The sequence below is a fragment of the Bacillus rossius genome, chromosome 5 (assembly GCF_032445375.1).
Source record: "Bacillus rossius redtenbacheri isolate Brsri chromosome 5, Brsri_v3, whole genome shotgun sequence".
Classification (NCBI taxonomy): Eukaryota; Metazoa; Arthropoda; class Insecta; order Phasmatodea; family Bacillidae; genus Bacillus; species Bacillus rossius.
Window position 1 is genome coordinate 84,938,089 of NC_086333.1, and position 20,792 is coordinate 84,958,880.

Sequence of the window (20,792 nt, forward strand, 5' to 3'; positions counted from 1 at the left end):
TCCCTTCTCCTACCTCCTACCATAATCTTCTATACCACAGTCTGCATACCACCATATTAGGGACTTTCACCATGATCATTGATCTGCTGGGAGTTCTCTCTGAAATTTTGCACTACCAGAGTCTGCTCAAGTATTTACACTCCCCTCTTATACCTCCTACTATCCACTGCTACACCACAGTCTGCATGCTGTCATCTTCGGGACTTTCACCAGGAAAACACCCTGCTGGGAGCGCTATCTGTCATTCTACACTGCATGCTCAAATATATGCACTCCTTTCTCGTCCTTTCTACCATCCACTGCTATACCAGAGCCTACATGCCACCATCTTGTGGACCTTCGACATGGACATCGCCCTACTGATAGACTCCCTGTCCTGCACGGTGTGCTTCACTCCCTAGTAAAACTTCATATCTTTTCCTGCTTGGGATGTCCTAACTTGAGCCATGTTGGCCTTGCCATTTTGATTTGTTTAGTTTTATGACATTACTTTGTCCATATGACCATTCTTCTAAATTTGACTTTCTTATTAACATCTATCTGTTGGGTGAATTTTGCAAGCCCTTTTTCATTGTAGGGAAGCAAAACATTTTGAAGGTGGTTCCATAAAAAGTCGATCAATCTTTTTAAAAAGACACAATTCTGTCTTACAGGAAGAGCTGTCTTATAGGAAGAGCTGGCTACAGGAATCACATTCAATTATTTATTATTAGGTATAAGTTTTTGTAAGATTGTCCTTTTCTGATCACCATGTTGAAAACTGATTTAACATTATATATTTATTTGACAAATATCTTACTGGTTTATGCTGATTGCCATAGAAAACCTCTTATGGTTGATCTAAAAAAATTAATGATGCATAAACACATAAAAACCAAGTCAATATTAGCTGAAATCTAATGTTACTGCTTAAACAACACAGAGAATTTTGTGGAAATAATTTACTCAGATAAATGATAGCACCTATGAACACAATATGCTGATAAAGAGACAGTGGCCATAAGAACTGTAAATACAAAAACACAGCTCTGAACAACACAGATGAACCCAGTAATGAAACTTAGTAGATAGACTAGACGACACAATGACAACATCAACAACGAACCCAGCAATTGCGCTTGTCCAAGATATATGTCAAATAAATCTTCTCAATTGCAAGAATCATTAGAAGAACAATTCCTACTGTATAGCCTTGCACTTACTGTACTTGTTCACTCACTGTTCGGGATCTGTAGACAACAGGAGAATATATTATTGTCACTGTGAAGTGGCAGTAGTGTCATCTCGAACCCTCTCGGAGCAGAGCAGTACAGTGCAGTGATCTCGCCTGTGTCACAGGCTGCTACAGCCGCTGCTGCTGGGGCGACTGCTACTCTACTTCAAGCCCGGCAGTGACGTAGCTGTGGAAGAGGCGGCCGTGTACTCAGTGGCCCTGCTGCTGGTGTTTCTGACCAGCGCCTTTCTCAACAGCCAGTACACACTCATGGTGTCCGGCGTGGCAGTTCGCCTGCGTGCGGCTTGCTGTTCGCTCGTCTACAGGAAGGTACGAGTGCTGTCGTGTAAGTGTGCTTGGACAGCTGTGAGTGCTTTTCCTGGCTGGTGATGTGCCAACTCTGCACCGGGGCATGCCCAGTGCCTTGAAGGGCAGTGACAATGTCTCCGGTTGGTATCCTGGCCGCTTTACGGCTCCAGAAAACGAAAAAGTGCCAAAGCACCCTCTTCTATGGCCTATGTGGTTGCGTCTCTCTGACTGGCTGGGTCAAGTCATATGCAGTCCGACCACATCAGTCTTCTTCCTGGTGACAGTCTGTGTCTCCTTTGCTGTGCTGGGCACAGACAGCAGTGGGCTCATTGGGCGAAATTCAGAGTAGCGCTGCTTCCTTTATCTGCAGTTAAAACTGCAGTTTGTGTAGCCAAGCTACTCCACTGGGATAGCTACGTGGGTTTCTTGATCTTCAGTATCAGTATCTGGGATGCAGCTATTTTCCCCGCGGCAGCAATGCCATCGAGGTATAGTCACCAGGAGATGAAATCCGGTGGCTCTGCTATCGAACTCCGCTCCTTCAACTTTGTTGACGATTTGTATCAAAGTTGAAAAGCCTAAGTCCATAGAAACCAACACTTACTTCTAACATATACTTGATCGGTTTAATGCAATATTTAAATGTACTCTGAATATTAAAATTTGAGTATAGTGTAATAAATTACTTCCGTATTATAGGGCGCCAATTAACTTTCATAAACTGTATATATCACTGACCTGTCCAGCCAAATGTACCATGAAATCTAAATATTAACTTTGTCAGATCTATATTTATAATAACTATCTGGCCAGGTTTCATTACAAACATATGAATACAAATTCCTGCATCATAGTCGATCAGCAATATCTTAACACATAAATGCTTATTTACATAACCTTTTAAGATAATACTAATATAAGATTTGATATTCCGATTTCCATCGGTGGAGATTAGCCAGTTTCAGTTAAGGCCCGTCTACAATAGCAATGTCCTAAACTGTGTCCGAAGGACACTCGTCGCTGATTGGTCCACGTGACCCTCTGACATCATGCGTCAAGTGGGCGAAGGTCCGAACCTACCTAGTCCGAAGACATTCGTCAATTTGAACTTTTTGTCCCAACCTGTGTACTTCGGACACAGAAAAAGAACAGAACACTCACGATATTTGAATTTCCGGTTCCCGTTTGAAAACGTGATGTTTGTTTTTGTTATTGAAGGAAATGGAAGGTATTGTTATTCAAGAAGAGCAAGACGACATTTAAATTAGTGCTGTTCGATTGCTGTGATATGAGTTCATTTTTTAGCATTTACGTTTGCCACTTTGCCTTACTGAATAAATATATAAAATTGAACTCCCACAACTTTCAAAAGTTCAATCTCAAACTACAAACCATCAAAACAATTAAAAAAAAAAAAAACATTTTGTTTGGCACATTTATTGCGCTCTGGTAGCAACTTTAGAAATCAATACATTCAGACATCGGACATCGCAATTGTGGACAGGGCAGTTTTCGGCGAGACAATGTGACGTCACTCACATTCGGATAAGGACACGGACCACACACAGGTTCGAACTATTGTAGACGGGCCTTTATAGTGATACAAGTGAGTAAGTTAATAGATATATATCATATAATTAAGTCAAACAATATTATTCTGACTAAGCTCAGTGTGAGTAAAGCAATTGCAAGAATCTCTTTCCCTCTAGGGTACTCATAGAGCCCGTCTACAATAGTCCGAACCTGTGCGTGGTCCGTGTCCTTGGGGTCGGCGCCGAGCTGATTGAAAGATTTACAAAACTTACACTATTGCTGAAATGTTGAAGAGATGCTAAAGTTGATGACCCGACGTTCGCGGAGCGCCCGACCCCTTCGAGCTCCAGATGGTAACTGGGCGCGAGACCGCCCTGCGGCCTCGCGCCTAACCACGTGAAACGCGGGAAAACCGACCCGGCCAGTTTTGGACTTAAAGACAAGTTACAAAATATATGCTTATAAAACAATTAGACATAATTTCCCTTACATGAATCCTCTTTTAAATTGTTATTAATTTAGTTGTTTTAATTTGACAAATAATTATATATAATTAGTTAGGCGCATGGCCACACCCGGCCGGGCGCTGACGTCGCTTTGGTGTTCGTCGCGGCGCACTTTCACACACTCGGCGGACATCACGCTCGGGCGTGTTCGATGCACTCAGGGGCAAGTGTTGTTGTGGCATAACGACCTTTGCGGACCAGAGGGAGCACCGGCGGTTGGCGTCAAATATTGTGTTCCTCAACATATGTGTACACTTAGCCATGGGATAATCTTTGTCCTTGATAACCCATTATCCTTTTCGCAAGCGAGCATAAAAATTCTTACATAAATCATCCACTATAATTTGTTTCCTCAAAAAAAGTTAATGTATTTTTTTCCATGAACTTTTCGTTGTCACAGTCTCTGGGTACTTACATAATATATTATGGTCATAGGTACTCTCTGTTTAGGTTTTTCAAACCTTAAGCCCATTACCTTTATCTTTACCAAATTTTGTAGGCTATTAACAGTTTCTACATCTTCTGGTTTTATGAGTAATCCTTCTTCAGATAATTTGTGTTTCTCTTAAAACATAAATATCACTTAACGTTCTACAGAAAGTTCTTATTTGTTATTTATCTTGCTTGTTCTTCCTTTTAAAAGAAAACAATTATTTTTCTCTCATTTGAATTTTTTACGTATCTACACTTCTCACAGGTGTAATGACAAGAGCTGTAGGAATAGAGGTTTAAGTTTGGTTCGTGGTCGCTGGTTGCACTTTATACATATCAAGCAAATCCTTCATTCTTGAACTGTACAAAATGACTTTGTCAACTAAACCTTATTGTTTTACAGTTTTAGGCCGGATAAAGTTGGTAGCTGCCGATATCTCAGTTGTTATGAATGGGCGAGTTCTCCACACTGGCCAGCACTTCCAGCTCACCACAATTAGTGGTGGTCTCAGTGGCTCTTTATACATGGTCTTTTCTGTTAGTCTTTTTTTGCCATAATACTCATGATATTCATTTTGACATCTTGCCTATAAAGTAACGGCTAAACCATAGTAGCCCATTTTCTTTCTTTGGTTATTTGTAAGAAGACCAATTAAGATTTTTATAAATAAGTTTTCCAGCTAGGAACAGGTATTTCTTAACATCCAGATTTCTCTCGTCAGGCCTGTCAGAAGGCTCCAAACTCAGACTAGTTACCCTGAAAGTTTTTTTTTTTTTTTAGTATCGAGGAATTCTCCATACGAGTTCTTCTTGTCCGAAGGCATTTTTTTGTTGAAATGGTGGGACAAATGACTGCCTTTATTAGGACTATACTCCCAATCCCCTCATCTCTCTATCTATCCATGTTCCTGATAGTCTGTGTAACCTCATGGTGCAACGTGCAGGCGTTGAGGCTGAGCCAAGCAGCGCTGACGGACACTGCGACGGGCCGCATCGTCAACCTGCTGTCGGCGGATGTAGCGCGCTTCGACATCCTGGTGATGGTGTTGCACTGGGCCTGGCTGAGCCCCATCACAGCAGGACTGTGCATCTACCTGATGTGCCGCGAGGGCTCACTCGCTGCGATGGCCGGCGTGGCCGTCGTGGTCCTCAGCCTGCCGCTGCAAGGTTGGTGGTCCTCTGGGAGGCTCCCCTAGTAAGTCTGGAGTAACATCGGACCTGATACCCTATGCATTACCTCACATGTCCAGGCTCTGCCAGTCCTCCATGGCTTGGTACGACTGTTCACAAGCACCGAGATGGTGCAGGTATCTCGGAGTCCACCATAGTCTCTAAGGTATAGTCGGGTTTAACACTCTGTGTGTAATCCTGTAATGAAATCAGGGATTAGCGGACATTTGTAGGAAAACTTATTCCCTAAGAAAGAGATAATAACAATTCATACTACACTGTCACAGATTATATCAAAACAACAACAGTCCAGTCACTCAAGCAGATGTAAGTACAGATGTTTGGTGGGAAGCCCGGAGTAGCTTCTCTGCCTATGATACTTGAAAGTTTTCGAAGGGCAAAAATGAAATATATCTGGTGTTTGGCTTCCTTTACCCACCACTCATTGATTTGCATGTTTCAACCCAGATCTTTCTCGCTCTATTCACATGCTCAGGCTTCCACATTATCAAATGCAGGCTTTCACATTATCATATCCAAGCTTATACATTATCACATGAAAACTTACACATTATGGTAAGCGGGGGTATTTGGGTAGGTGGGGTAATTGGGTGGTAAAATATTAAATTATTTTAACACCTGTGGCCTATTTCATAAAACTACAAGTCTACAAGTTACTAGTTACAAGTTACAAGGGAATTTCTTACAAGTGTGAATCTGAAGTGTTTCACAAAGAAAGTTGCTTGACTTGTAGAAGTTGGTGCACTTGTAACACATACCTACAAGTTTACGAGTCAGCTGTTTATTGTTCGTGTTTTTATTATGTAACGAATTTGTAGGTTATAGTTGTGAAGTGTATGCTGATAAAAATGATTTCATTGACAGTATTTACAAATGTTTTGATACATCTGTGTACTGTTGCTTTGGAAATACCACGCATATCTCCAACTGCATGGCACTGTCCGCCATTTCCCAACAAATGTGGAGATACAAATATTTATTCCCTTGCAGATAACGATTTATTTTTTCGTGTAGGGTGATCCAATATATGACCTATATTTTGTACTAGCTCCTCTAGTTTAACAGCACTCATGCGGAACCTTTCGTTATACTCAAATACTGTGCCAAGTCCCATGTTCACTCTCTCTCTAAAATTGCGTGGTCGCCTCATAACCTCAATATCTATATCATCTTCATCAGAATCGGTAAATATAATAATATCCATTGTATTCTAAGATGTTACAATATCATTCTATACACAAGCATAGACTTATTAATGATTTACAACTAATATAATTGGACTTACACAATATTCTACCTATGTATTGACACTAGTAGCAATTTCTCACAAGTTACATTTGCAAGCTACAAGTTTGTTTATGAAACAAAAACATTTATTTACTTGTAAAATTAACTTGTAACTTGTAGCATTTCACTTGTAACTACAAGTATTTACTTGTAGCTTTATGAAACAACATTATCAAAGTTTTTACAAGTTACTAGCAAAGTTACTTGTAACTTGTAGACTTGTAGTTTTATGAAATAGGCACTGAGGATAAGTTAGCTTCGAAGCCCAGCTTCGAATCGGAAATCGTACCGTAATTATCGTACATGGCGAAAATAATCTGCAGAAAGTTAATGCAACAAGGGACTAAGTGAAAATAATTTATCCCAAAGTTCGAAGTGCAAAAATTTTTTTTTATTAAGACCTATGTATGTAATACAAAAACTAGTGCTTTTTTAACAACACAATGCGTCGATTAAAGCAAAGTAGCGCCTTCTTAGCAACATCATATGGTTTAAATTATTAAGTGTTTCTAACCTGACCATTCATAACCTCAACATCTCAAAGTTCGTAGTGCTATAAATATTTAAACAAAAACTACGTACGTTATGCAGGACTAGTGCTACTTAAAGAACACACTCCTGCGAGTAATGCAAAGTATCAGCTTCGTGGCAACATCATCTGGTATCCATTTTATAGTGATTAGAACTTGACAATTTATTAACATACTTTACTCATTGTTCGAAGTGTTAAAAAATTCTCAAAAACAAAACGTACGTTATGCAGGACTAGTGCTCATTAAAGAACACACTCCTGTGAGTAATTCAAAGTATCAGATTCGTGGCAACATCGTCAGGTTTCCATTTTATAGTGTTTCGAACTTACCATTTATAACCATACACTACTCATTGTTCGAAGTGTTGAAAAAATGTCAAAAACACTACGTACGTTATACAGGACTAGTGCTCCTTAAAGAACACACTCCTGCGAGTAATTCAAAGTATCAGCTTCGTGGCAACATCGTCTGGTTTTCATTTTATAATGTTTCGAACTTACCATTTATAACCATACACATCTGAGAGAACGAAGTGTTAAAAAAATGTCAAAAACACTGCGTACGTTATACAGGACTAGTGCTCCTTAAAGAACACACTCCTGCGAGTAATACAAAGTATCAGCTTCGTGGCAACATCGTCTGGTTTCCATTTTATAGTGATTAGAACATGACGATTCATTACCTCACACGTCTCAGAGAAGGAAGTGTAAAAAAAATTGTCAAAAACACTACGTACGTTATACAGGACTAGTGCTCCTTAAAGAACACACTCCTGCGAGTAATTCAAAGTATCAGCTTCGTGGCAACATCGTCTGGTTTCCATTTTATAGTGTTTCTAACATGACGATTTATAACCATACACTACTCATTGTTCGAAGTGTTGAAAAAATGTCAAAAACACTACGTACGTTATACAGGACTAGTGCTCCTTAAAGAACACACTCCTGCGAGTAATACAAAGTATCAGCTTCGTGGCAACATCGTCTGGTTTTCATTTTATAATGTTTCGAACTTACCATTTAGGTATAACAATACACATCTCAGAGAACGAAGTGTTAAAAAAATGTCAAAAACACTGCGTACGTTATACAGGACTAGTGCTCCTTAAGGAACACACTCCTGCGAGTAATGCAAAGTATCAGCTTCGTGGCAACATCATCTGGTTTCCATTTTATAGTGTTTCGAACATGACGATTCATTACCTCACACATCTCAGAGAAGGAAGTGTAAAAAAAAATGTCAAAAACACTGCGTACGTTATACAGGACTAGTGCTCCTTAAGGAACACACTCCTGCAAGTAATGCAAAGTATCAGCTTCGTGGCAACATCATCTGGTTTCCATTTTATAGTGTTTCGAACATGACGATTCATTACCTCACACGTCTCAGAGAAGGAAGTGTAAAAAAAAAAATGTCAAAAACACTACGTACGTTATACAGGAATAGTGCTCCTTAAAGAACACACTCCTGCGAGTAATACAAAGTATCAGATTCGTGGCAACATCGTCTGGTTTTCATTTTATAATGTTTCGAACTTACCATTTATAACCATACACATCTCAGAGAACGAAGTGTTAAAAAAATGTCAAAAACACTGCGTACGTTATACAGGACTAGTGCTCCTTAAAGAACACACTCCTGCGAGTAATTCAAAGTATCAGCTTCGTGGCAACATCGTCTGGTTTTCATTTTATAATATTTCGAACTTACCATTTATAACCATACACATCTCAGAGAACGAAGTGTTAAAAAAATGTCAAAAACACTGCGTACGTTATACAGGAATAGTGCTCCTTAAAGAACACACTCCTGCGAGTAATACAAAGTATCAGATTCGTGGCAACATCGTCTGGTTTTCATTTTATAATGTTTCGAACTTACCATTTATAACCATACACATCTCAGAGAACGAATGGTTAAAAAAATGTCAAAAACACTGCGTACGTTATACAGGACTAGTGCTCCTTAAAGAACACACTCCTGCGAGTAATTCAAAGTATCAGCTTCCTGGCAACATCGTCTGGTTTTCATTTTATAATGTTTCGAACTTAACATTTATAACCATACACATCTCAGAGAACGAAGTGTTAAAAAAATGTCAAAAACACTACGTACGTTATACAGGACTAGTGCTCCTTAAAGAACACACTCCTGCGAGTAAAACAAAGTATCAGCTTCGTGGCAACATCGTCTGGTTTTTATTTTATAATGTTTCGAACTTACCATTTATAACCATACACATCTCAGAGAACGAAGTGTTAAAATATGTCAAAAACACTGCGTACGTTATACAGGACTAGTGCTCCTTAAAGAACACACTCCTGCGAGTAATTCAAAGTATCAGCTTCATGGCAACATCGTCTGGTTTCCATTTTATAGTGTTTCTAACATGACGTTTTATAACCATACACTACTCATTGTTCGAAGTGTTGAAAAAATGTCAAAAACACTGCGTACGTTATACAGGACTAGTGCTCCTTAAAGAACACACTCCTGCGAGTAATACAAAGTATCAGCTTCGTGGCAACATCGTCTGGTTTCCATTTTATAGTGATTAGAACATGACGATTCATTACCTCACACGTCTCAGAGAAGGAAGTGTAAAAAAAAATGTCAAAAACACTACGTACGTTATACAGGACTAGTGCTCCTTAAAGAACACACTCCTGCGTGTAATTCAAAGTATCAGCTTCGTGGCAACATCGTCTGGTTTTCATTTTATAATGTTTCGAACTTACCATTTATAACCATACACATCTGAGAGAACGAAGTGTTAAAAAAATGTCAAAAACACTGCGTACGTTATACAGGACTAGTGCTCCTTAAAGAACACACTCCTGCGAGTAATACAAAGTATCAGCTTCGTGGCAACATCGTCTGGTTTCCATTTTATAGTGATTAAAACATGACGATTCATTACCTCACACGTCTCAGAGAAGGAAGTGTAAAAAAAATTGTCAAAAACACTACGTACGTTATACAGGACTAGTGCTCCTTAAAGAACACACTCCTGCGAGTAATTCAAAGTATCAGCTTCGTGGCAACATCGTCTGGTTTCCATTTTATAGTGTTTCTAACATGACGATTTATAACCATACACTAATCATTGTTCGAAGTGTTGAAAAAATGTCAAAAACACTACGTACGTTATACAGGACTAGTGCTCCTTAAAGAACACACTCCTGCGAGTAATACAAAGTATCAGCTTCGTGGCAACATCGTCTGGTTTTCATTTTATAATGTTTCGAACTTACCATTTATAACAATACACATCTCAGAGAACGAAGTGTTAAAAAAATGTCAAAAACACTGCGTACGTTATATAGGACTAGTGCTCCTTAAGGAACACACTCCTGCGAGTAATGCAAAGTATCAGCTTCGTGGCAACATCATCTGGTTTCCATTTTATAGTGTTTCGAACATGACGATTCATTACCTCACACGTCTCAGAGAAGGAAGTGTAAAAAAAAATGTCAAAAACATTACGTACGTTATACAGGAATAGTGCTCCTTAAAGAACACACTCCTGCGAGTAATACAAAGTATCAGATTCGTGGCAACATCGTCTGGTTTTCATTTTATAATGTTTCGAACTTACCATTTATAACCATACACATCTCAGAGAACGAAGTGTTAAAAAAACGTCAAATACACTGCGTACGTTATACAGGACTAGTGCTCCTTAAAGAACACACTCCTGCGAGTAATTCAAAGTATCAGCTTCGTGGCAACATCGTCTGGTTTTCATTTTATAATGTTTCGAACTTACCATTTATAACAATACACATCTCAGAGAACGAAGTGTTAAAAAAATGTCAAAAACACTGCGTACGTTATACAGGACTAGTGCTTCTTAAAGAACACACTCCTGCGAGTAATACAAAGTATCAGCTTCGTGGCAACATCGTCTGTTTTCCATTTTATAATGTTTCACACTTACCATTTATAACCATACACATCTCAGTGAACGAAGTGTTAAAAAAATGAAAAAAACACTACGTATGTTATACAGGACTAGTTCTCCTTAAAGAACACACTCCTGCGGCGCAGGCATACAATGAGCTTAACAGGACACATCGTAACGGGACAATTTTTAATGCGTGCAGCCGGCGTTCATCGATTTATTAGACATCACGTCAAATCAGTTGATAAAATAAACGTGGGAGGGAAGACTTACCATAATGTATTGTTGGCAAATAACTTCTAATGAAAGTATTATGATCAGATAGATACACGTATAATGAATAACCGACAGCGACAGCTAACCACTGACCACTTTCAATGAACACTGCCCTATCACTGACTTTACAGTAGGTTACTGACGAGAAGGCAAGGCAGTCGTCTGTTCGCGCGGCGTATTGTTGGGGGGGGGGGGGGGGGGGGGGTTCGTGGTCGCACTGCAACACTCCTCACTCCACCAACCACTCCAGTAACGGGACAGCCCAGCTTGTCGCCCGCCACTTCCTTCCTAAATTCCAAGCCACTCTTTTTCTTTGAGCTCAGGATAGCTGAAAAGTTGAAGGAAGAAGGAAACATGCCCAGAGTGAAGTTACTCTGTGTCAGTTTGGCACACAGCTATCAATATTTCGGTTTCATGTAAGACATTGCGCGGGTCTTTATTTATTTGGCTACATCATCGATTTTGCTTTCTTGGGTGAAGGGGGGGCGATCGCCCCTATTGCCCCCCCTTTGAATCCACGTCTGCTTTAGTACCATATTAAAATCAAAATAAGTATTGCAGAAAACATTCATACAATGTTAGACATAATAATAAGTAAACAAAGTTGAAAAGCTTTCTTGAAAACCCTAAATAAGTGATTATCAGACAATTATGTAACACCTTGACGCCAACCATTAGTGCTCCTCGAATCCGCACAGACCGCTATGGCGCATCGCCGCCTCGCCCCAAGCATGTGCGACATGAACGCACCTGGGTGCAGGGTGGTGCAACGCCTCGAACATAAGCTGCCCTGCCTAATCGACTGTCGCCCACGCGAAAGTCGACCACGGGGGTACTGTTAGGTGACCTGATTAACTGGACTTTGAAATTAACATTCAGCACTCTTAAAAACAATATTAATTAAGTAATGGCTATGTTTAAATATTAATTGTAACTTCTGGACTTTAGCGCGATCAGGCGGCGTGTATGGCCCGGGATTACTTTTGCACACGACACGTTTTCGCGGGAGCGAGGCTGGGGAGTCGTGCGGACGTCACAGCCATCGCCAGTTAATCACCGCCCTCCAAGGAGACGAGTCGCGAGTAGCTCGCGGAGCCTCTCGACCTCCGCCCTTGCCATCTCTCCCAGAATTGCGTGAGTTTTCAGCCCATCAGAAACGTGTCCTGAAGAGCGCGGCTCCCAGTAAGCGGGTCATGCACGACGCAGCGCATATATAGCGTGCCTGACAATAAATCACTTTATATTGAGCCTCTGCGTATTATTTACAACGCCCGTAGCATAGCGTCCCTGGTGGCTAAAACAGCCAGGGGTAACTCTGACGGAACGACCCTTACTGCCTGCCGGCCACGTGGCGACGTCACGCCCTGAGTCAAGAGTCTCGGCTACGCACTAGCACGTAGCTATTATTGATAGTTGGCGCCCAGAAGCAACTCCACACCCTCAACATCACCTCGGCAGAAGGCAGAAGGCGTCAAATGGTGCCCACCTAGTGTGGCAACATAACGCCGCAAACGCCATCCGAATCACAGAAAATCCGGCAGAGTTACGTGTAGGAACAGCACAAAGGGGAGAGAAAGCACGCGCAGACGTGCAGGCGCCGCGGAACGGGACGCGCCGGGGTAATCAGGCCACAAAACCCCCCTCCCGCCCCCTGACAATTCGCTCACACCCTCCCGCATTCCACGGTTCCACACCACCCCCCTCCCGCGAGCAGATCGTTCGCTCACCCCCTCCCGCCAAACCCCTCGCGGAAGAGTGGTCTGCCCCGACCGATCGCGCGCCGAGGACAAACGAGCTTGCCCGAAGATCACCGAGACGCCAGAGGACGTCACCAGCCGCGGCCGCGTAAACTACCGCCAGGCGCGTACGTGCGGGCAAGACCGCTCGGTCGTAAGCGCAAGGGGGCGCAACCCCGGATCTGCCCGGACTGGCCACCGACGCTTCAACCCGACGCTCGGGTCGGACAGCCGCGGATCGCGCATGGACAAGAGGCCGGACATAGCCATCACCATGGAGAGCTATTACGCCTGGTGCGGCAAGCCGTACACCACCAGCCACACCACCGGAAAGTACCCCCACCTGTTCTGCACCTGCGAAACGGTACGCGTCAAGACGGAGGGGCAGCCCAGAGCCCAAGCGGGTCCCCAGTGCGCCGCTATCCACTGTCCCGGTTACTGAGGCGAGGTAGCGAAATGCCAGCAGTGCGGAACAATAAAACACCGCGCATGCGCAGACGCGCTGGAATTCGTAAATTTCCGGGACGGACTTTTTCTGTGTGGGGGGTGCAAGCGACGTGCACGAGGGCACCCAGGGGGTCAGCTAGCTACCACGTCCCGCCCCCCCACCAAGCCTATTACCCTCCTGGAATTCGCGGGCCTCAATCACGAGGATCCGCGCGTGTTTTTGCGAGCATGCGAGGCGAGACTCGTGCGGCACCAGATACCGCGAGAAGAGCGGGCGGAACGCATGAGCGCACAATTGCGCGGGGAGGGACGCAAGTGGTGGGCCCAGGCGGGCAGATACGACGCAGACTGGGAGGACTTCGCCGGCCATATGGAGGCGCGCTTCAATGACACCGGAACCCTGAACACATGTCGGAGTGAGATGTTCAGCCGTTGCCAAGGGGACTGGGAGGTGGTGGTGACGTTTGTTTATAACAAACTCAGACTATACCGCCGCCTAACACCCGGGGGTCAAACTAGCAACATACTTCCCTTCATAGTGGAGCTAGTGTCCCCCGAACTTCGCCCATTCTTGCGCGAAGCAGTGATCCGCGGGCTGGACGTTTTTCTCGCACTAGCACGAGCCGTAGAGCATAACTTAAATCAGCTCGCAGCGCCAAGGGCATCGCGACGCCCCGGTCAGCCCCGTCCACCAAGGAGACGGAGCGCGCAGAGGACGAACGTGCCGTAGTGCCATACACGGGCCCGCCGCCGCTAAGAGGCAACTACTGGCCCACCGACCTGTCCCCGATGGGGAAGGGATGCCCTTACCGGGCCCTCCTCACCGTGGTGCGGTACAGACGCGTCGCGACGACCAATGCGGCGGAACACAGGGCGCCCAGGACAGCTGGCCACCCCGCTGCCGCTACTGTGCGACAAAGCAGTACCACTGGCACACGGTGTGCCCGACCCGCGAGGCAGTCTGGCGAACGCGAGGGGGCGAGGTAAAGCTCCCGGGAAACTCCGTCTAGGGGGCGGTGACGCAGCTGGCCACCACCCCCCAATTAACAGCCCAGCTCCGCCGAGAGACGCACCCCGGTGCCGCCGAACCACCCAGCCGCCGCCCCGCCCACCTTTCACAGCTGGAGGGGGCCCGTCTCACCTGTTCGCGATGTTAGCTGCCCGCCCCAGGTCGCCGACGAGTGACGCCGTCCACCTGACGTCGGCGCCACCCCCGCACGCTGCTGCGGGGGCCACGCAGATGCCATCTCACCCACCTGGCACAGGTGGGGGTGGCCCGCCTAACCCGTTCGCGGCATGCCACAGGATGCCAGCGAGCGACGCTGTCCACCTGACGTCGTCGCCGCCCCCGCACGCTGCTGCCGTCTCACCCACCTGATGCAGGTGGGGGCGGCCCGCCTCACCTGTTCGCGATGTTCGCGGCCCGCCCCAGGTCGCCGGCGAGCGACGCCGCCCCCGCAAGCTGCTGCGGGAGCCACCCAGCCGTCGCCTCACCCACCTGGCGGGGGTGGGGGCGGTTCACCTCACCCGTACACTGCGTGCTCCAGGTCGCCGGCGAACGACGCCGTCCACCTGGCATTGTCGCCGCCCCCGCACGCTGCTGCGGGGGCCACCCAGCTGGCGTCTCACCCACCTGGCGAGGGTGGGGGCGGCCCGCCTCACATGTTTTCGGCCTGCCCCAGGTCGCTGGCGAGTTATGCCGCCCACATTACTTCGGCGCCACCCCGCAAGCTGCTGCGAGGGCCACCCAGCCGTCGCCCTACCCTACTTGGTGCGGGTGGGGGCGGCTCGCCTCACCCGTTCACGGCCTGACCCAGGTCGCCGGAGAGTGACGCCACCTACCTGGCATCGGCGCCGCCCCCGCACGCTGCTGTGGGGGCTACGCAGCTGCCATTTCACCCACCTGGCGCGGATGGGAGCGGCTCGCCTTACCCGTTCGTGGCCGGCCCCAAGTCGCCGGCGAGCGACACCGCCCACCTGGCGATGGCGCCGCCCCCGCACGCTGCTACAGGGGCCACCCAGGGGTGTCGGCCCAGGCTGGGCCGAGTGGGGCCCGAGATTGTTGCGCTGATCCGCATCCCGGTGGAGCTGAACGGCCAGAATATCACCGCGCTGGTGGACAATGCGGCCACACATACCTACGTCGCTGCCCACCTCATCCCTGAGGCGGACCTGGTGCGGGAGGTCGATATTGTCCAGCTGGCCACCACTGGGGCCAGCACGTTCACAACGGGGCGTGCCCAGGTAAGGGTCGGCATAAGGGATTTTGTGAGTAGCACCAGTGCCCTACTGGTGCACGATCTCCGCAATGACCTGATCCTGGGGCTGCCCTGGTTGGAGCAGGAGGACGCCACAGTCGATGTCCGGGGGAAGTGGGTCTATGTGGGGACAAGGGGCCGTCGGACGGTATATGGACTCAACTACAGGACCCCGCCACCGCGGGGCGATCCCCTCCACCTGGTGGACCTCCGCCATGGTGTACCCCCTGTACATGTGCCCATGTTTGATGCGGTCTTGGGGCAGCAGCCCCAGGTGTTTGCCACCGTGGAGCTACTGCGCCGCACCACTATCACAGAACATTGCATACCAACCATACCACACCGGCCCCCTTTCGAGAAGCCCTTTGGGTTTGGACCTCGCGAGCGGCTCGCTATCAGGGATCAAATTGCAGAGATGTTAGAGGATGGCGTCATCGAGCCAACAGAATCCCCATACAACTGCCGGATCGTCATGGCTAGCAAAAAGGACGGATCTCTCCGTTTTTGCATTAACTTCAAGCCTGTCAACGACATCACCATCCCAGCACCACCACCCCTCATTAACATCACTGAGGCACTCACCGGGCTGGGGGACGCCCGCATATTTTCGTCTCTCGACCTCAAGTCGGGGTACTGGCAAGTCCCAGTACGTCCCAAGGACCGCCCCAAGACAGTGTTCATGGCCCCGACGGGCGGCGCTTCCATTTCTGTGTGATGCCGTTCGGGCTGATGGACGCCCCCGCGATGTTCCAGACCATGATGGTCCACGTCCTGGATGGGTACATCGGCGAGTTTGCCACCGCGTACCTGGACGACGTGATCATCTGGTCACGGACGTGGGAGGACCATGCCCACCATCTCGCGCTGGTCCTAGAATGGCTCGCCACACACGGACTCATGTGCTCGCCGCCCAAGTGTCACATCGGTGCCGCTGAGCTGGAATTCTTGGGGCATATTTTCAGCGCCGAGGGATGCCGGCCCATTCCCGCCCAGCTCGACCTCATCGACAGCAAACAGGCACCCCGCACCAGGAAGCAGCTCCAGAAACTGATGGGGCTGCTCAACTGGTTGCAGTCGTTCATACCCCATTTCGCCACTATCACAGCACCCTTGACCGACCTCTTATCGCCCATGTCAAAGTTCCGGTGGACGACCACCGCCGAGCAGGCCCTGACCGCGGTCAAGCAGCGATTCAGAGAGTGCCACACACTATCGCGCCTGGACCCAGACGAACCCAACTTCGTCCAGACGGATGCCAGCCAAGAGGGCATGGGGGCAGTGCTCTACCAGGAAGGGGGAGACAGGGAGCGGCGAGTGGCCGAGTATGCCAGCGCCAAGTTCGGCCTCGCAGAACGCCGCTATCATGCAAATGAGCAGGATTGCCTTGCGGTGGTGTGGGCCCTAGGGCACTATCGGCACCACCTCGAGGGGAGGCCGTTCACCCTGCGCACTGATAGCCAGTGTCTGCGGTGGCTGGACTCCGCCCAGGGGTGGAAGTCCAAATTTACCCGCTGGGCACTCATGCTCCAGGGCTTCGCATTCTGCGTAGAACACGTCCCTGGGCGGGAGAACCAGCTGGCAGACGAGGTGTCCCGTCACCCTGACCCCACTACTGTCTTCCAGGACCCCCAGGGCTGGGAGGAACTCCTGCCACCACCTCACCCACCAGCCAGCGGCACCACCGCACCCGCACCAGCGGCCCTCTATGCCATCCCGCGGGCGAACCCTACCACCCAGGCAGACACCCCAGCCACCCTTCTCGCCCTAATGGAGCATGTGAGACAGGCCCAGGTCGACCTCCCCGACACGCAGCGCGACCGGGCCGCGTGTGGGGAAGAGGTTCAGCCCCATCAGCGTAGTCTGGACGGGGTTTTGCAGAATCGGGCCCCAGGTGATATGGACAGCTGGCAGATCCATGTGCCCACTGCAGCGAGGCAAGAGGTCCTTTAATTTTTTTACGACCATGATCTGGCCGGCCACCCAAGGCTGAACAGACCCAACATGCACTCCGAAAGCTGTTCCACTGGTCAGGGGTAGCGCGGGATGTCCGTGTGCATGTGCGATGCTGCCAACAGTGTCAGCAACGCAAAGCACGCCGTGCGGAGGGGGTAGAACAGCAGCGCCCCCGACAACCGGAGGAGCCCTTCCATACTGTGGCCCTCGACGTCATGGGGCCCTACCCCTGCACGACCCGGGGAAAGCGCTTCCTCGTTGTGACCACCAACGTGTTCACACGATGGTCAGAGGCATTCGCCATGTCCAACGCACGCGCAGGGACGATAGTGGCCCTCCTGGACAGCGAGGTGTTCCCTCGCTATGGGTACCCAAAGACACTACTAACAGACAACGGTACCCAGTTCACAGGGAGACGTTGGGCGGCAGACTGCCGATGCTGGGGAGATGAGCATCACACTACCCCGACGTACCACCCGAGGGCGAACCCGACGGAGCGACGCAACCAGGACATCAAAGTTCAGTTGCGCCTCCGCTCTGGGGGATGATCACTCGAAATGGGACGTACACCTGCCCAAGTTGCTCTACTGCCTGCGCCGGCGAGTCAATGCCATTACCGGCCATTCCCCCGTGGAACTGCTCCACGGTCAGAACCTCGCCCTACCGGGCGAGCTGCGAGTCGCCGAGGCAGCAGGGGCAGTCACCCGCCCACCAGCCATTGACCTAAGGGAAGAGGCACGACGGCACCAAGCCCAGTACCTGGCTACCCGAACCCCACAGTCAGCCACTCCCCCAACACCACTGGAGCCAGGGCAGATGGTCTATGCCCGGTGTCACCACCTGTCGTCCGGCAGGAAGAACTACTGTGCGGTGCTGAGCCCCAAGTGGGCAGCCCCCCGGGAGGTCTTGCGACGCCTAGGCCCCACTACATACCTTATCAGACTCCCAAATGGTAGGGCCACAAAAATCCACAGGGACGACCTGCGCCTCGTTTCCACCGCCGAGGATCCCTCTGAGGGTAGGGAGTGCCCAAGGGCCCCCACCCCAAGCGCACCAGCCTCACGTGCCACATCACCAGTCGGCCAATCACCCTACCATTAACCCACCACCATGGACACCACATCACCATCATCACCACCCCAGTCACCAGCTCCATCCTACGCCACCAGCCACGCCACCAGCCACACCACCACCCACCACCTCACCCGCCGACACGCAGGACTTGTGCCGGCCCACCATCATAGCTGACGCACCATCACCGATGTCACCGTTCGCATCACCAGTCACACGCCCCACGTCACCGACCATGTCACCTGTGATGACTTTCTGCCATCTTAGCCAAAGTGCGAGGAGCGAGCTAAGGAGACTTGGGCGTCTAATTGACAGGTTGGACCCAGATGGCGAATGCTCCAGCGGGCCAACTACCATGACCGCTCAGCCATGCCCCGAGGTATTTTACCCCCCCCGACCAGCCTGAGGGCAGGCAGTCCCACCGAGCGCGCAGGGCGCCGACGAGAGGATGCTGCTAGGGCAGCAGCCAAGAGGTACCCATTGCTCCTCCCGGCAAGGGGGAAGGTGGTGACCAGACAGCCCCCGGAGTGGGAGGGGGAACATTAGTGCCGAGGTACCACGACAGTCCACCAGAGTCCGCCAATATCCGGGGCACCTCAGAGAGTTCATTTGGCGCCCACTACGACCACCAGTAGACCGGAAACCACACCCCGATGTACCCCGCCTCAGTGTCATGTTTCTGCTTCCCCCGTTCGCCCAAAAACCAGCAGCCCCGGTACCAATCCCCCAAGGCAGTGTCGGCCTCAGTGCAACGAGGCAATGCGTGTGATCGGGTGTCGATGACCATAGCGGCCTCAGGAAAAGGGGAGCATTTGACACCAACCATTAGTGCTCCTCGAATCCGCACAGACAGCTATGGCGCATCGCCGCCTCGCCCCGAGCGTATGCGACGTGAATGCACCTGGGTGCAGGGTGGTGCAACGCCTCGAACATAAGCTGCCCTGCCTAATCGACTGTCGCCCACGCGAAAGTCGACCACGGGGTAACTGTTAGGTGACCTGATTAACTGGATTTTGAAATTAACATTCAGCACTCTTAATAACAATATTAATTATGTAATGGCTATGTTTAAATATTAATTGTAACTTCTGGACTTAAGCGCGATCAGGCGGCGTGTATGGCCCGGGATTACTTTTGCACATGACACGTTTTCGCGGGAGCGAGGCTGGGGAGTCGTGCAGATCACAGCCATCGTCAGTTAATCACCGCCCTCCAAGGAGACGAGTCGCGAGTAGCCCGCGGAGCCTCTCAACCTCCGCCCTTGCCATCTCTCCCGGAATTGCGTGAGTTTTCAGCCCATCAGAAACGTGTCCTGAAGAGCACGGCTCCCAGTAAGCGGGTCATCCACGACGCAGCGCATATATAGCGTGCCTGACAATAAATCATTTTAAATTAAGGCTCCGCGTATTATTTACAACGCCCGTAACATAGCGTCACTAATGGCTAAAAGAGCCCGGGGGAAATCTGACGGAACAATACTTACTGCCTGCCGGCCACGTAGCGACAACACGACCTGAGTCAAGAGTCTCGGCTACGCACTAGCACGTAGCTATTATTGATAGTTGGCGCCCAGAAGCAACTCCAAACCCTCAACATCACCACGGCAGAAGGCAGAAGGCATCAACCTTATTGAAAGTTGAAAACAGCAATCCTAATACAAATAACATACGTAGTGTTTTTTACATTTTTTTAAATACTTTGTTCACTGAGATTTGTGAGGTAATGAATTGTCATGTTAGAAACACTATAAAATTGAAACCACACGATGTTGCCAAGAAGCTGATAGTTTGCATTACTCGCTGGAGAGTGTTCTTTAAGGAGCACTAGTCCTGTATAATGTATATAGTGTTTTTTACATTTTTTCAACACTTCGAACAATGAGTAGTGTATGGTTATAAATCGTCATGTTAGAAACACTATAAAATGGAAACCAGACGATGTTGCCACGAAGCTGATACTTTGAATTACTCGCAGGAGTGTGTTGTTTAAGGAGCACTAGTCCTGTATAACGTACGTAGTGTTTTTGACCTTTTTTTTTACACTTCCTTCTCTGAGACGTGTAAGGTAATGTATCGTCATGTTCGAAACACTATAAAATGGAAACCAGATGATGTTGCCACGAAGCTGATACTTTGCATTACTC

General features: G+C 48.4%; 1 protein-coding gene across 1 annotated transcript in view; it reads left to right on the forward strand.

The window, feature by feature from the left end:
* LOC134532188 (ATP-binding cassette sub-family C member 4-like) overlaps nucleotides 1-20,792 on the forward strand; it is a 133,376-nt gene that overhangs the window by 12,388 nt on the left and 100,196 nt on the right. Inside the window, exons 5-6 of the mRNA XM_063368595.1 lie at nucleotides 1,339-1,543; nucleotides 4,938-5,160. Of these exons, the coding sequence (XP_063224665.1) occupies nucleotides 1,339-1,543; nucleotides 4,938-5,160 (428 nt within the window). The remainder of the gene's footprint in view (nucleotides 1-1,338; nucleotides 1,544-4,937; nucleotides 5,161-20,792) is intronic.